The sequence below is a fragment of the Hemicordylus capensis genome, chromosome 4 (assembly GCF_027244095.1).
Source record: "Hemicordylus capensis ecotype Gifberg chromosome 4, rHemCap1.1.pri, whole genome shotgun sequence".
Taxonomy (NCBI): domain Eukaryota; kingdom Metazoa; phylum Chordata; class Lepidosauria; order Squamata; family Cordylidae; genus Hemicordylus; species Hemicordylus capensis.
Window position 1 is genome coordinate 175710887 of NC_069660.1, and position 17054 is coordinate 175727940.

Genomic DNA, 17054 nt, shown 5'->3' on the forward strand with positions numbered 1-17054 from the left:
ATGTAAGCTCATAAGACAAGGTACTGTATATCTTAAGAGCATTATGTGTATCAATACCTCTGTGTATAAATGTGTGGAGTTATCCCATTATCCCGAATTAGCAAAAGATGAGTTTACAGTGCCCATTGTCACGTTATCATAAAATTAAAGGGTTACAGCCGTGAAGAAAATACTCATACATAAGAGGCAAACCCCAATGAATGGTATATAGTTACAGTCCACATGCCACTTGCCCTAGATATAGAGCATGAAATATTTCCCAACTTGTGAAGTAGAGCATGAAATATGACCCCCAACTTATTTGTGTTGGTACAGATATTGTACTCTATCTTGGATTCTTTTTCAATTTCTAAAAGCCACATTTTTGGAGCGTAAGAAAAAAGTCATTTTATGCAACTGCAAAACTTGATGGTTCTAAATGGTTTGCTGCAGATTTTACGTCATGTTTCTTAAATAGTTTCCTGCAGATTATTGATAACACACAGAAAACAAATTCATATCTAGAAACAAAAAGAATAATCAAGAGATAGATTCTAAATGCCTTTTCAGTATTTATAAATAAAACAGGTTGCTCAACTCTAACCAATGATCTGGTAGTGATCCGCTGCAGTCATAAGAATGAATTCTGCGCCTGCGCGGGACCATTTGGGCAGAATTGACTAGTTCCTCAAAATGCTTAGCCCTGCCACTTGCACGTGGTGAGTTTCCTCAGTTTGGGCAGGCTAGCATTTTCTCCTCAGTTCCTGGAGGACCAACATTGGAATCCAAATGTCGTATGGCATTAGTGTACATGTCCACAAGGTAAGCAGTGTCTTTTCTTTCTTTCTTACTCTGGAAACATACATGTTGACACTTCGTATACTGCAATGGGATGGTCTTATGACTGCAACGGATCACTACCAGATCATTGGTTACAGGTGAGCAACCTGTTTATCTGGATTGTGATCTATTGCAGCCATAAGAGTGGTGACTAATGAGCTGTCAGTCTGGAGGTGGGTGTAGTGCTAAGGTAAGACCCTTTTCAGCGCACCCCTCCTGAAGTTGGCCTGAGCTGCAGAGTGAAGGTCCAAGGCATAATGCCTGACAAAGTATTACCGCCCAGAGACGAAAGTTTAGGCGGTATATAAATGTGATGAATAAATAACAATAACATAAAGGTATGCTCAGAGTACCAGGTGGCTGCTGTGCAGATGTCCCTGAGCCTGATTCCTGCTATGTGGGCAGCAGAATTAGCATAAGCTCTAGTAGAGTGGGCCTGTATAGTCTTAGGAGGGTCCAATTTTTGGTGCTTGTAAGCCAAAAAAATCAACTCCACGATCCGGTGAAAGAGCCTCTGTCTTGATATTTGGCAACTTTTTACATCACCCTTGTAACTCACAAAAAGTCATTTTGTCTTTCTACATGGCTTGGTCAGTTTCAAGTAGAAGAAGAGAGCACGTCTCACATGTAGGGAATGCAGCGAGTGCTTGAGAGGTGTCGTGGGATTCCGGAAGAAAGTAGGTAAGACGATGTCACTATTAATGTAGAAGTCAGTGACTACTTTGGGCCTGAATTTGGAGTCCATGCGAAGCACCACTTTGTCCTCCTGGAATTTTGCATAGGGGACAACTATACATAGTGCATTGAGCTTGCTGACATGGCGAGCCAATGTTATGGCTAACAAAAAGGCCATATTGAGAGTCACAAGTTTTGAAGGTGCCATAGCCATGGGCTCAAATGGGGGCTCTGTCAGGGCTGAAAGGATGAGGGATATGTTCCATTGATCAGTGGGCCGCCAGATAGGTGGGTAAAGGTTGTTTAACCCCTTAAGGTATTGCTTTGAGTCCGGATGGGAGAAGACAGTTTTCCTGTCCCATCCAGGATGGCAAGCAGAGATAGCAGCCAGGTGAACTTTGATGGAGACATTGGCCAGGTTACTGTGCTTCAGAGATGTGAGGTAGAGCAAGACTTCTCGGGAAGTAGCTGCACTAGGCAGGAAACCGTGTTTTTGAGCATAAAGTCTGAACCGCTTCCATTTGCTATTGTTGTTTACATGAGTAGTTTTCTTTCGGTCATTAAGGAGGATGTCAGTCAAGAGCTTATCCTCCACAGTCAAGTTCAGAGTTTTTAGGTTGGGATGGCATGGCTTTCTTGTAGGAGAAGATCCTCGTGTTGGGGCAGATACCTGTGGCGACCTTAAACAGTGTGAGTGCCTGTTGAAACCATGGCTGCCAGGCCCACCATGGTGCAATCAATATGCAGTCTGCAGACTCCTGGAGGATTTTCACTAGTACCCTGCTTAGGAAGGGTGGAAAAATCTATAGAAACTGTCAACCCCAGTCAAACTGGAAAGCATCCCCTCTGGAGTCACGGCCAATGCCTGCCCTCGAGCAGTACTGGGGGCACTTCCTGTTAATGGGTGTAGTAAACAGGTAGATTTCTGGTGTATCCCAGGCAAGGAACAATGAATGGAGGTATTGGAGGTTGACTTCCCATTCATGTTGCTGCAGATAAAGTGAGGACCTGTTGAGGTAGCCCGCCAGGGTGTTTTCTACTCCTTTGATGTGTTGCAAACAGGCCTATCTGCCATGGAATGGCCCAGTTCCAAATTTGCAGACTGAGCATGCAGAGGGAGAGGGAGACCATCCTTCCTTGACCATTTAAGTAGGAGATCGCCGTGGTATTGTCCAGGATGACTTGGACGTGCTTGCCGGTCAGGAATGACTGAAAGGATTTGAGAGCCTGAAACACTGCCAGGAGCTCCAAGAAATTGATGTGAATCTGGCGTTGGCTTGGAGACCAGAGGACTTGAACTCGAATATCTCTGCAATGGGCTCCCCAGCCCCGTAACAACGCATCTGTCACCAGCCATGCAGAAAGTTTGGGTATCTGGAAGGGGAAGCCAGACAGCAGATTGGTCTGTTTTGACCACCACTGTAGGGACACCAGGCTCGGTGGTGGAATTGTTAGTAGTATCTGCACATTGTCCACATTCGGACGAAAAATGGAGAGAAACCAAAGTTGGAGACATCAGAGATGTAGTTTGGTGAAGTGCACAGTGGAGTTGCACAATGCCATGAGTAGTAGTTTTCGTACTTCATGGGCTTTTTGTCTGGGCTGCCCCATGAGTGAAACCATCAGCGCCTTAATGTGGAGGAAGCACTCCTCAGGCAGAAATGCATGTTGCAGTTGTGCATCGAGGACCGCTCCTATGTAGTCCATGCGCTCGGCTGGCTCTAGTCTGGACTTTGACCAGTTGACCTGAATGCCCAGATCCTTGAGTAAACTCATGACGGTTGAGACCTGCAAAGCTAACTTGGTTCTTTGCCTTCCTATCAAAAGCCAGTCATATAGGTATGGAAAAATGGTTATGCCTTGTGCCCGAAGGTGAGCCACTATGACGGCCATGCACTCTGTAAATACATGGGGCACCACCGCCAGTCCAAATGGCAGGACATTGTACTGGTAGACATGATGACCCACTATAAACCATAGGTATTGTCTGTGGTTGGCTTGGCTCCCGATGTGGAATTACGCATTCTGGAGATCCAAAATTGCAAACCATTCCTCCCCATGGAGAAGAGGAAGGATGCTCTGCAACATCACCATGCGAAATTTGCACACAACCACATGAAGGTTCAGCTACTGTAGGTCCATGATTAGTCTCAAGGCCCTGTCTCGCTTGATATAAGAAACCCATCTTGCTTGAGTAAAAACCTCGCCACTGATCTGTCCACCCAACAGGCAATATCGCCCCCTTGTCCAAGAGAGACTGAACTTCCTCCATTAGTAATGGGGATGCAGGCGTGTACTTGATTCCACTGAATTCCAGTTGGGATCTTGAACTCTATGGCATAGCCTGTCTGGACTATACGAAGGACCCAGCGGCCTGATGTTATGTTGCGCCATGTGAAGACGTGACTCGCCAGCCTGATGTTGGAGGTAGCTAAGATGGTATTTTGGAGAAAAGTCGATGGTAGGGACTCTTGCATGAGGTGAATCAATGGACTGACCCTCTGATCAAAGATGCTGTTAGAATCAGCAGGTTTAGGACACTGAGCTTGTGAAGCCCTGGACATTTGGTTGAAAGGCTTTCTTCCGAAATGGTAAGTTTTGCAGAAGTCTATCTTGTCCATTTGTTTATATGAATATTGCTGCCAGCCATATTGGGTGGTACTTAGGTGTGAATGATTGGGCATGTGCTGAAAACATTTTTGCCACTGACTTCGATGTTTTAATGGATTCCATTGTGGTATCCATTGTCTCACAGGAAAGACCCTTCCCACTGAAGGGCAAATTTTCTACTCTGTCCCTCATGTTGGGCTGCAGCGCAGTAGAGCATAGCCAGGCATGCCTCCTCAGTGCAATAACACCAGCTAGGGTTCGAGACTCTGTCTCTGCTAAGTGTTTGGCATTGGCCGACTGCTGATGAGTGAGGAGTGTCACTTTAGTATGGATGTTTGCCAAGAACTCCTCTGGCAAAAGGTTAGCTTATTTTTGAAAGAGATCATCCCAGAGGGAATGCGTATATTTGGCAAAGCAGGCCGTATAATTAGCGATTTTTATCGCCAGACATGATGTGGAATAAATTTTTTGTCTTAGGATGTTCAACTTACATCCCTCTTTGTCCCCTGGGGTAGTGTGTCATATCCCAGATCTGGAGGAGGATGCGCAATCCACCACAATTGAATTGGGGGAGGGATGCTTAAAGAGGAAATCATGCTCGTCCTCCTGAATCCTATATAGATTCTCCAGACGCTTAGAGGTTGGAGCAGAAGTTTCTAGGATTTGCCATGCAGATTTGGCTGCCATGGGTATAAGAAAAGTAAATTTTATTTACGGTCATTGACCAAATATAAAACCAAACATTACAAAGATTACTATGACAGAAAACAGATATCACAGTAGTGACTGGAGCAGTATCAAGTCGTCATCGCAGCATTCTTATAAACCGTCCGAGCTCCCTTATGAACCAGTCAGGGAGCTGCACACTCTAATGGCTATATAACAGAATTTTGCTACAATATAGGAGATAGAGGAATCATTATCTTCAAGTAAAAATTTAACTAAAAAATCATCAGGGTGTCTAGGGAATCTGATTAGATTCCCTGGAGACCCTGATGATTAATAGGGGTAAAATCAAACGGTGCCTAATATCCCAATAAAAGCTACAATTCAGTAAAACATGAGCAATGGTTTCGATTTCACCAGAACTGCAGGGACAAAGCCGAGCCTCCATGGGTAAATGGTGAAACCTCCCAGTAAGCAGAGCTGACGGAGAAGAAGCTCGGTGTCAATCCATGGTGGATGGACAATCCAGGATCACGACATCAAGGGTTGCAGGATGAGACTGAGGCATCGTGGGCACTGACTGGAGCGCCATCAGAGAAAGAGTAACATGGGACGTAGCCTTGGTGGAAGTCTTCGAACTCTTCTCCCGGAGCTTCTTGTGCAGCGGCACCCGTTATGGTTTTTCTGATGGGAAGACTCCGAAGGTGGCTTTGGTGCTTTAAACGTGCTGGTAGTCTTGCAGTGGAAGCCCAGCTCGAGGATTTAGACTGTGCGGTGGCAGTTCCTGGCGCAGCTTCAGTATCATGCTCAACATCAACTTCAACACTGCACAGCACGGGAGCACTGACTGGAGCTTTAGGCATTGGGCTGCCAGGACAGAGTGCCTCATTGTAAAGAGCTGCCCTCAGCCATAGTGCTCTATTCTTTCTTGTTTGGTGAGAGAGAGTTAAACAAATTTTACAAGTGGAGGTGTTGTGTTAATTCCCCAAGCAAAGTAAACACAAGTCATGATTGTCCGCTGACGAGAGTTTAGCGCTGCAGCGAACACAGCGTTTAAAGTCCTCCCCCCCATAATGGGATTGGGGAATAACACATTGAAAACTAATCTTTTTTACTTTTTTCCTACCTGTTCTGGTCTGAAGAGCTCACTGTCCGAGGTTCCAACCCAATGGTGGTCAGAAAGGAACTGAGGAGAAAACACTAGCCCACCCAAACTGAGGAAATGCACTGTGTGCAAGAGACGGGGTTTAGCACTTTGAGGAGCTAGTCAATTCTGCCCCAATGGTCCTGCGCAGGCGCAGAACTCATTCTTATGGCTGCAACGGATCATGATCCAGATCTACAGGTTCTTGCTCAATAACAAATATGATTATTTTTCTAACACATACAATAGAAGTCTATCTGAATATAATAAAATGTGTTATTCATCTCAAGCTATGGATCAGAATGGCAATTTTAGGAAACCATGAAAATTGCTATTAAAACACACTCCTGCAGAGTTACTTTTTCAAATTGTATCAGAAAAACATATTTATACTGGACACAAATAAGGGGTAAGATCATCCCTTTTCAAATCACTTAGTTTTCAACATTTTATGCGACCATTACTACATCTAAGGTACTATGCAATAATCATTTATTTTTTAAAAATGGTCTCTCACTTGCCATTGTTCCAGCCTTTACAGCATGTAGGCAGGGAGGACATTTGCAATATTCATTTATTGTTAAAAAAACAAACCTAATGACATTCTGAAATCTAAGCCTTGCTTTAAAAGTGCAAATATGCTGCAGTATTAGTGAGGATATGATTTCTCACACTTTGTCCTTTTGATGAAACACCTTTGCAATACTAGGATGTCACCTTATCCTACAATTTCACACATCAGCTGCCATGGTGTCTGCCCCAAGAGCCCAGTTTCACATTGCACTAATGAGCCAACACCTGTTAGAGTACAGAAATCTGAACCTCGCTTACAATTGTGCACTCTCAAGGGAACATGGATATTGAGCATTGCCATACTTACCTCCAACATGTTTGTACTTAGAACTCTGGCTGCGGCTGTTATGAAGTCTCCTATCAGTAGTGTGAAGCCAGGTAAGCCCAGGAAGAAAAAGGAAGGGGGGCAGTGCCTTATGACTGTATTCAGAATATCCTGAAAGAATAAAAAGTTGAAATTTTCATTTTTAAATGTCTTAATTTTGTTCCATTAGCTGCTTTTCTGAAGGACAACAGCAGCACTACCCTATCCTCACGCAATAGATTGTATGAGGCAGACTTGCTACACAGGAGAATTCATCTGTTTGGCAGAAGTTTTTGTTGTGATTTCCTCTCCTTGAACAAGGGGATATATGTACTTCAGCACTGGAGTGAAGTACACAACCTAAAACTACATCATTTTTAAAGAGGGAAAAATATTCATAGAACGGCAGGCATGTGTTTATTGGGGAGAGACACTATTTATCATCACCAATAATAAACACCAGACAAAAGCAGTCCATGATACACTTGCAACCACATCTCCACACATTGAGTATTGCAATAATTAGCATTATAAGAGTGCTGCTCACTCTAGCAAAGGCCGTGTGTGGCTGCAGCACAGTTCCCTGCAGCCTGTGCATGAGACGGCCATGTGCGTGCCGACACCATGCATGGGGGCTGCAGTACAATGTGAGAAATGCACAATGTGAGAAAGTGCTGGTAAATGTCACAACGTCTCACAAAAGTACTACAGTTTTGATAGTAAGATATGTCAATCAAATGAAAACCATAGTTTTGGACCCCATGCTTCCCCTTTTCTAAGAAAAAGGGAATATGTGATTAAAAGACCTCCACCCAACCCACACTGCCACTTATGAGTTTTGAAATTTAGGAGATATTAAAAGACCATAGGAAATTGCTGTTCCATACATCTCAAGCATGACAGTTACAAACACACAGCTTTTGCTATCATAAACTGATGTCATAGATGTTTTTACACAAATATTGTTTAAAAGGTAAATAAAAAATTTAGCATCACAGCAGACAGCATTTTTACCTTTGAAAACACTACTTGGGTTAATGTTCAAACTGGCTTTAATCACTTCCCATGATACATTTTAAAGGCAATATTAGTCAATGCAAACATTCTAAAAGAATGAGCAGATGGATACTGGAGCCCATAAAGTGGCTGGTAAACTCCTCTTCTGAAAGCAGAACAAAAGACCCACCTTTTCCATAATTAAGGGGCTGATTAATGCATTGGGCTCCTTACAGCACACCTGTAATTACTGAGAGAGGTAAGCATTGTGCTGTGAGTTTAGCATCTGAACAAGCTATGTAGCAGCAGATGGGGCTACATCTCTGTTGACATATGCTACAATAAAAAGACTCATGAATCTTGGCATGAAAAGCAGCAGAGTAGATTTTAAAAGATTAATAAGTACTAACTGTTAACCTTGCTGTATTTTTTGTTAATTCCATGTGACCAAACAAAAGAAAAACTGCATTTTCAACTCTCTTTGTGAATCTCAACAAAAAGGTTCTGGAATCTCAACAAAAAGGTTCAAATAGACACATTTATGAGAACTCCCAAAACGTTAGTGCTTCACATTTTAGTCTTTAATCAACAACAGGGGATAAAAGTTAAAAGGAGTAGTTGAGATAATTCTAAAATGTGTATGCATTTTTGGACCAAGTTGCTACACAATTGACTTGGGTAGACATGCTTATTCTATAGCATTAATTTTGTAGCTAACTTTTGCCAAGATGATAGACATGAATGCTGATATGCGATAACTAGTAAATAAGTGCATGTGGAAAGCTCATTTTGGTTCCAATATATACAATTAAGTCAAAAGGGCCAAAAGCTATTCTTACAATGCAGGTAGACAAGGAAGAATTGTGAATGTAGCAACTCATACTATTCCAACTATCATTGTACATAAGATATAAGGTAGAACCAAACCCCCAAATTAATCTTGTCTATTTCCATATACAATGTCTTAGATTCTGATGAAGGAAGTGAGGATATAGCAGGAGGCTTCCCCACTTCTGCAGCACACACACAGGGGGAGTGATTTTTTCTTATCTTTTCTGCCTGCAGAAGTGCTCTGTGCTTTATAAAAAATAGGTCTCTGAGGGTTGCACAGACCTCAGGCACATATATTTCGAAGGCACAGAGCACTTCTGGAGGCAGATAAGATCAATGAAAATTGAGCAGGAGGGGCACACATTGTGTAAGTGGGGAAGCTTCCTGCTGAATCCTTGCTTTGGTAATCAGGATGTCAGTCAACTACATCATATTTGTGCATTTTTATAACGCTATAAATAATTACATATAAAAACTGTACTTATATTTTGCAATATAGAATTCTACTTTCCTATAGTAGGATCGATCTTCCTATAGATGAGAAATCTCTCCCTCATTAATAAGACTGCTGACCACCAGTGGCCAAGACAAACCACTCTAGAATACTTGTTACCTCCTTCTAGTTTCACACCAGTTTTTTTGATTCTTACCCTTTTCTAGTATGATGTCTAGTTCTTACTGAAGTAGCAAAACTGGGTTCTTGACTACACTAGATTGAAGGCAAGGCATGCTCCTACATACCGAAAATTAGCATGTCAAGGATAAGGCATCATATATACACTGATGGGGTATGTGTGAGCTGTTGCTAACTGACCAGGAGAGAGATCTTGTATCAGTGAGCGGCAGCTGTGAAAAAGGCAATTTCCATGCTAGAGATTATTAGGAAGGGGATTGGACATAAAAATGCTAGCATTATAATGTTCTTATACAAATATATGGTGCGGTCATATTTAGAGTGCTGCATGCCGTCCTGATCACCGTATCTTAAGAATGACAAAACTGGAAAAGGTTCAGAGGTGGGCAACCAAGATAATCAAGGGCCTAGAGCACCTTCCTTATGAGGCAAGGCTACAGCATCTGGGGCTATTTAGTTTGGAAAAGAAGCAACTACAGGGAGACATGATACAGGTATATAAATTATGCATGGAGTAGAGCGAGTGGACAGAGAGAAATATTTCTCCCTCTTGTTGCCAGCACTGCTATTCTGTGGGCTCCCAGAAGCCCCTCTGCCTATGTTTGGGACTATAGGCTTGTAGTTCCCACTCTTAACATGCTCAGGAGTCTCACGGGATTGTGGGCTCCCTGTTTGTTGGCATATTGGGGACAGGTAACTTAGCAGGCAATGGGATGATTGCTTCCAGATTCAACAGCTGCCAAGCCAACTGAAAGGGGATTAGACTTGCGCCTTTCCCTATATTAGGGAAGGTCTAAGCAGACCTGAGTTAGCTTGTGAGTTAACGTCACTTTCAAGGTCTCTCTGTCTGAAGATTGACCTTTTACTTCCCCTCCTCTGCAGTTGCTTCAAACAAGCTAATTCTATCACCTCTGCAGGTGATAAGGCACTGTAAATGCAACCCCTTCCCCATCACAAAAGAGCTAATGGGCAATAGGAACTCAGAGGTGCTCTCATTAAAATAACTGATTGGTTTACTGGGTCCTTCCAACCTAACAGATACCGTCCTTGCACCCACAGACAGGTTGTTCTTGACCATTCATGCCATTGTATTTTACTCAAGCACAGCAAACAAAGACAATGGATCCTTTTGAGATCCACCGTAATTCCCCTCCTCAGGAAGAAGGAGCAGCCGGTAATGCCAAAATGCCTCAAGGCCCACCTCGCTGCTAAGAGAAGCTGGCTGCATGAAAACAGACACTTTTTGGATTTACCCTTGCTGCCTAACCCCTGAGCTGTTTTCGGTTCTCCACTGCTGCCTGGTTCTATCCCTGAGGAAAGAGGTCCTTTGGTTGTGCCTAAGCCATAAGGGTCAACTCGCCACTAAAAGGAAGGACAAGGTTGTATGATAATCACTGTGCCTCACTGGGCTCTCCCTATCCCTGCAATTTCTTAAATTTAAAAACCAATTTCTCTAAAGTCTTTTCTCTAGCCAGCCTGGAAGTCATTTAATTAGGAAACCAAGCTAATTGCATCTTTGCAAGTGTCTAGTTAATCTTTGTAATGTGTTTTTAGTAATAATATTGCTTTAATTGTACCCCTAAACCCCAAATAAAATCTTAGTTTATTTTCAACCAACCTCTCCGTCAGTTCATTTCCCTGGGACCAGAACATTGCACAAAAATTATTCTGACATGGGACTGCTCCACCCGAGTTTGCTAATTCCCCACACAAAAGCCTGAATGCATTTAGGGGTGTTCGTCAATCACCACAGGGCAGTTCCATTAACACTCTCTCACAACACTAAAACCCGGGGTCATCCCATGAAGCTGAAGGCTGGGAATTTTAGGACCAACAAAAGGAAGTACTTTTTCACACAGTGCATAATTAATCTATGAAACTCTCCACTATGGGGAGTGGTGATGGCAACTAGCTTTGATGGCTTTAAAAGGGGCTTAGAGAGATTCACAGAGAACAGGTATATCCATGGCTACTACTCTGGTGGTTATAGGCTATCTCCAGGCTCAGAGGCAAGATCCCTCTAAATACCAGTTGCAGGGGAACAACAGCATGAGATAGGGCATGCCCTCACCTCTTGCCTGTGGGCTTCTCAGAGGAATCTGGTGGGCTACTGTGTGAAACAGGATGCGGGACTGGATGGGCCTTGGGCCTAATCCAGCAGGGTCATTCTTATAAGTTCTAAGGCTAGACTAGGCTAGGATCTTTCTTCCCAACATCTAATGCTTTATGTGCAGGAGATCTTTGTTTTGTATGGAAGAGCTTTCAATCATGTGAATCCCAAAACTATAAGTTGACAAGAAACAGTCAAGACACAGGTCAGGTGCAGATGTAGCATGGAAATTTAGTTGAAGCCAAGCTCCATGCAATATTTCTCAGCCCTGGGAGCGCATGATCCCTCCTTCGATCTTCACATGACTGTCTACTTCCTTTCTAGGTCAAGATAAGCTGAGACTGGTTGCAAAGTCTGAACTCACCAATCTCAATTTATTCTTAGGTATTTTCTTCATAGAAACCAAGATCTGATTGTTTAAAATTTTATTTTACATTTATATCCTGCTCTTCTTCCATGGAACCCAGAAACATACATGGTTCTGTTTCTCCTCACACCAATCCTGCAAGGTAGATTAGGCTGAGAGAGAAGTGACTGGCCCAGAGTAATCCAGTGTGTTTCATGACTGAATGGGGAATTGAACTTGGGTCTCACCGGTCTTAGTCCAACACTCTAACTACTATACTGGCTCAATGTGAGGGTTGGTTTAATATCTTAGGTTCTCTGAAGAAAGTATGCTTGGATGTAGTTACCAACCTTAGTTAACCTAAGGGAGTAGACATTGACATGGGAATGGGAAGCACATGCTCCTGGAGCAGAGGGAGATCACATGGAGCTGGGCTTAAATGAAGGTTCTGTGCTAAGTCTGAGCCCACACACAGATTGACCACCTCAGTAACAACAAAGTCTGAAGTTTTCTAATGAACTGAGAACCCATATTATAATGGCATCTAACTTTTAAAAACAAAACAAAATAAAATTGCTAAAATACAATGTGGGATTGCATTAAAAGTATTGTGAACAGAGGCATTATTTCCCCTGGACCTTGGGAGCTGGTCCGTGTCCAGGGTGGGGGCTCCAAATGTCCTGCAGCCCCCCCCCAGAAGCCTGCCCCGCCGATCTTTGCCATTTTCTTTATACTTTAAAGTGTTTTCGTTCTTTGCCGGGATGGGGTGGGGGTAAGCCAAGCAGGCCTCCTCTGTGGTGGTGGCGGCGGGTGGCTCAGTGGCTGGTAGGGGGGCCTCCAAATGTCCCCCTGCCAATGCCACAAGCCCCCATCTGTCTTCATGCAGTTTGCGGGGCAGGGTGGCCAAGGCAACAGGCAAACTGCCTGCCTCCCTCTGTTAGTGTGGCTTCTCCTGGTGGCAAGGCAAGATGGGGTGCTCCAAGACCTGTTGTGGGGCCTCCAACTGTCCCCCTGAAGTGTCACAAGGCAGCCCCCGATGTCTCTTTGAAGGGCATGCGGGAGCCAGGGGTGGGCGACAGAGCCTGCGTCTTGCCTGACTTCCTTCCTCCCAGGCAGTGCAGCAGGTCCCAGCTGGGGCCTGTGTGCTGTGCGCAGACTCACTCCTCCATCTGACAAGAGGAGAGACTGAGACTAATAAGAGAGCACAGCAGCAGCAGCGGTGATGAGAGGGAGTAGTTGGCTGCCTGCCTGCCTGGAGGCTGCTGGCTTCATTGATTGTTACTGCTGAGTTGACTGACTGAGGGGGGAGGAATGAGGAAGGTAAAGGAAAAAAACCAGTTTTTTAAAGTAAGCAACATTGGAAGTACAAGTGGAATGGGGGGGAATGCAAAAAGAGGGAGAGGTGATGAGAAATGGGTGGGTGTGGGCTGCATTGTTACTGTGACATAAGAAGAGTGAGGAAGGTAAAAAAAACAACTGGTATTTTTAAAAGTAAGCATTGTCATAAAGATAACAAGTGCAATGTATGTAAATTGAGAAAACAAATGAAAAAAGCAGGGAGATGAGAAAGGGGTAGTTAAGGAGGGCAGGGTGGGGGTTGGTGGAAGCAAGGTATGAAATGGTGAATGGAGGAGAGGGAAGGAGAGAAAGTAGGATGAAGAAGAAACTAGCAAGTAAAGAGGGAGCCAGCCAGGCACAACAACAAAGGGGGAAAAAGGAAGGACACAGAGGCAGCAGTTCAGTGGAGTAGGGGTGTTAAACACTGGGATCTTGCAGGATGAGTAATCTATTTGATAAGGGGCTAAAGCTGCTGAATAAATGATGAAATAAGACTGCAAATCAGTTGATGGGGATTTTTAAAGCTGCCTTTTTGCAGTGTTCTCCCTAATTTTTTACATCTGTGTATGGAAATTAGTTTTGTTCTGGGTGGCAGTGTCAAGGCAGCGTGCATGCACGTGCCTTCCGAGTGGGGCCTTCCTGATTCAACCTGGGTGGGATCTAAAACTAGCTGAGCAGACATTAAAAAAAACTTGTGTGCATGCTCACATGCAAAAGCCTTAGAGGGAACACTGCTCTCCTGTCCTTTAAATGCTTGCTTCATTAGTGCTGTCAAGTGGGTGTCAACTCTTTGCGACCACATAGATAGATTCTCTCCAGGATGATTTGTCTTCAGCTTGGCCTTTAAGGTCTCTCATGGTGTAGTAATCAAGTCCATCCACCTTGCTGCTGGTCATCCTCTTCTTCTTTTTCCTTCAATTTCCCCAGCATTATAGACTTCTCAAGGGAGCTGGGTTTTCGCATAATGTGTCCGAAGCATGAGCTTGGTCATTTGTGCCTCGAATGAAAATTTGAGAGAGCCAGTGTGGTGTAGTGGTTAGAGTGCTGGACTAGGACCGGGGAGACCCGAGTTCAAATCCCCATTCAGCTATAAAACTAGCTGGGTGACTCTGGGCCAGTCACTTCTCTCTCAGCCTAACCTACTTCACAGGGTTTTTGTGAAAGAGAAACTCAAGTATGTAGTACACTGCTCTGGGCTCCTTGGAGGAAGAGCGGGATAGAAATGTTTTAAAAAATTAAATAATAATAATAATAATAATTCTGGATTGATTTGTTTTATGATCCATTGGTTTGTTTTCCTGGCTGTCCATGGTATCCTCAAAAGTATTCTCCAGCACCAAAGTTCAAAAGCTTCAATACTCTTTCTATCTTGCTTCTTCAAAGTCCAGCCTTCGCATCCATAGAGCGTCACGGAGACAACCATTGTCTGAACGATTCTAATCTTTGTAGGTGTAGGCATGTCACGGAATCTAAATATCTTTTCCAAGGCCTTCATTGCAACCCTACTAAGTGCTAGTCTGCGGCATATTTCTTGACTGCTGGATCCTTTACTGTTGATGGTCAATCCTAAAAGGCAGAAGCTATCCACCTCTTCAATGTCTTGATTATCAGTTCTGAGGCTGGTTGTTGTACCTGTTGTCATTAGTTTAGTCTTCTTGACATTTAATTGTAGTCCCATTTTTTCCACTGTGCTCCTCTTTCATTACTAGAGCTTGCAGATCATCCACATTCTCAGCTATCAGAGTGGTGTCATCAGTGTAGCACAGGTTATTGATGTTTCTTCCTCCAACTTTAAAACCACGCTCATCTTCTTCCAATCCAACTTCTCTCAGTATATGTTCAGCATATAAGTTGAATAAATAAGGAGAAAGTATACAGCCTTTTACTCCTTTGCCAATCTGGAACTAGTCTGTTTCACCATGTTCCATCTGGACTGTGGATTCCTGTCCTGTGTATAAGTTTTTCATGAGAACAATGAGATGTTCTGGGACACCCATTTTCCTAAGGATATTCCGCAACTTGACATGGTTGACACAATCGAAGGCTTTTCTGTAGTCAATAAAGCACATATTGACTTCTTTCTGGTATTCTTTGGCTTTCTCAATTATCCAGTGTGCATCAGCAATGATGTCTCTTGTTCCTCGGCCATTTCTGAAACCAACTTGAACATCCAGCATTTCCCTTTCCATCCAATCTGTATTGGATGATCCTGAGCATTATTTTGCTAGCATTGGAAATTAAGGATATTGTGCGATGGTATGCACAATCTGTTAGGTCTCCTCTCTTTGATATGGATATGTAGACAGACTTTTTCCAATCTGTTGGCCACTGTGTCATTCTCCAAATTTGCTGGCATAGTTTGGTTAAAGTCTTGACTGATTCTTCTTCTGTTGCCCACCATATTTCTGTAGCTATTACATCAGTTCCTGTAGCCTTTCGACTTGGTAATGACTGGAGTGCTGATCAGTGTTCCCTCTAATCAGGATTGCCAGATGTTGTTGACTGTAACTCCCAGAATCCCCAGCTGCAATGGCTTTTGATGGGAATTATGGGAGTTGTAGTCAACAACATCTGGGAATCCTGGTTAGAGGAATTACTGGTGCTGATCTAACTTCGTCTTCCCGTACTAGAGGTTCTTGCAAGTAGGGAATATCTTCTAGAGTATCTTGGATATTGACATCTCTGCTGTACAGATTTTCAGCATATCCTTCCATCTCTGTTTGCTCTTCTCCAAATCAGTTACTATCTGTCCTTCGGCATCCCTTAACATACCAATTTGAGGTTGGAACCTCTTTCTGAGTTCAGAGATCTTTTGGAAAACGTTCCTTATTTTTCTATGTCTATTTCCATCCTCAAGGTCTTTACAGCTGTCGCCATAGTATTGTTCCTTGTCTCTTCCAACAGCTTTCTGAAATTCCCTATTAAATTTCTTCCTGAGGTCTTTATCTTTCTTGAATTTGTCTTCTCTTCTCGGCAATTTCCATCACCTGTTCTGACATCCATTTTGCTTTCTTCTGTTTCTTGGTCTTTGGCAGTCTCTTTTCACATTCATCCTTCTTTGATTTCATTCCACAGTTCTTCTGGTTCCCTATCAATGAGGTCTAGAACTTCAAAGCGGTTCCTGATGTTCTCCTTGAAAATGGTGGGTACATCCTCAAGATCATATTCTTATCATTAATTATCTTATCATTAATAAGTTGTTATTTATTATTATTATTAAGTTAAATGCTTACTTATTATAAAATCCTAAGAAACTGGGGTGACTCCATGTATGCTGTCCTGTTGTCTGATTTGAAATCAAATTAGTGGGTATATATTGTCTAAACTGATTGCTAGTAGATGACTTCTCTTTCTGTTTGGCATAAATAGCATTGAATGGGATGAATTGATTGGAGTCATGTGGCTAAAAGTCAGAATAAATATGTTTGCACACGTATGTTTGCACATGTGTTTTGTCATGACACTTTTATCCTGCCCTTCCTTTAAGTGGCTCAAGGTACTGTGTGTATGATTATTTCTTCCTGCTTTCATTTTTACTACAGTCCTTTGAGGTGGGTTAGGATGAGACGGAAGACCTAGTTTAAGGTTATCCCCTGAGCTTCCTGGCTGAGTATGCAAGTATTTGAACCCAATTCTTCCCAATTCTCTTCCAACACTAACCAGCAAACCACACTGGCTTTAAACTGTGTGGGGTACTGAATGCAGGAGACAAAGGAGACTGAACTCCTCATTTTAGCTATGAAACAAGTAGTGGAGTGGCTAAACATTATTAAGATTGGTTTGCATAAACTAAAAAAACAACCCTATACAATAGTGGCTCTTCATAGGGGCACCTATGGAAACTTACATACATTTACTCCATAGTAAATCTGTGTTAAATGGGATGAAGAGATTTTTTGTTCAAGACTGAATCTGTTCCGCATCAGTTGGTTGAGATATACTTGCATGCAAATGTGAAGTAGAGGTAAGGGGAAAAAACCTGTAAAATACAATTTTTGTTTCTTTTGT

General features: G+C 43.0%; 1 protein-coding gene across 9 annotated transcripts in view; it reads right to left on the reverse strand.

Moving 5' to 3' along the window:
• The window catches only part of RALGAPA2 (Ral GTPase activating protein catalytic subunit alpha 2), a 343889-nt gene that overhangs the window by 170254 nt on the left and 156581 nt on the right, over nt 1-17054 (reverse strand). For all 9 annotated transcript variants that reach the window (XR_008306232.1, XM_053246348.1, XM_053246346.1 and 6 more), the window contains one exon: nt 6795-6923. Coding sequence is in view for 8 of the 9 variants with exons in the window: in XM_053246348.1 (XP_053102323.1) it covers nt 6795-6923 (129 nt within the window). In the remaining variant the exon portion in view is untranslated. The remainder of the gene's footprint in view (nt 1-6794; nt 6924-17054) is intronic.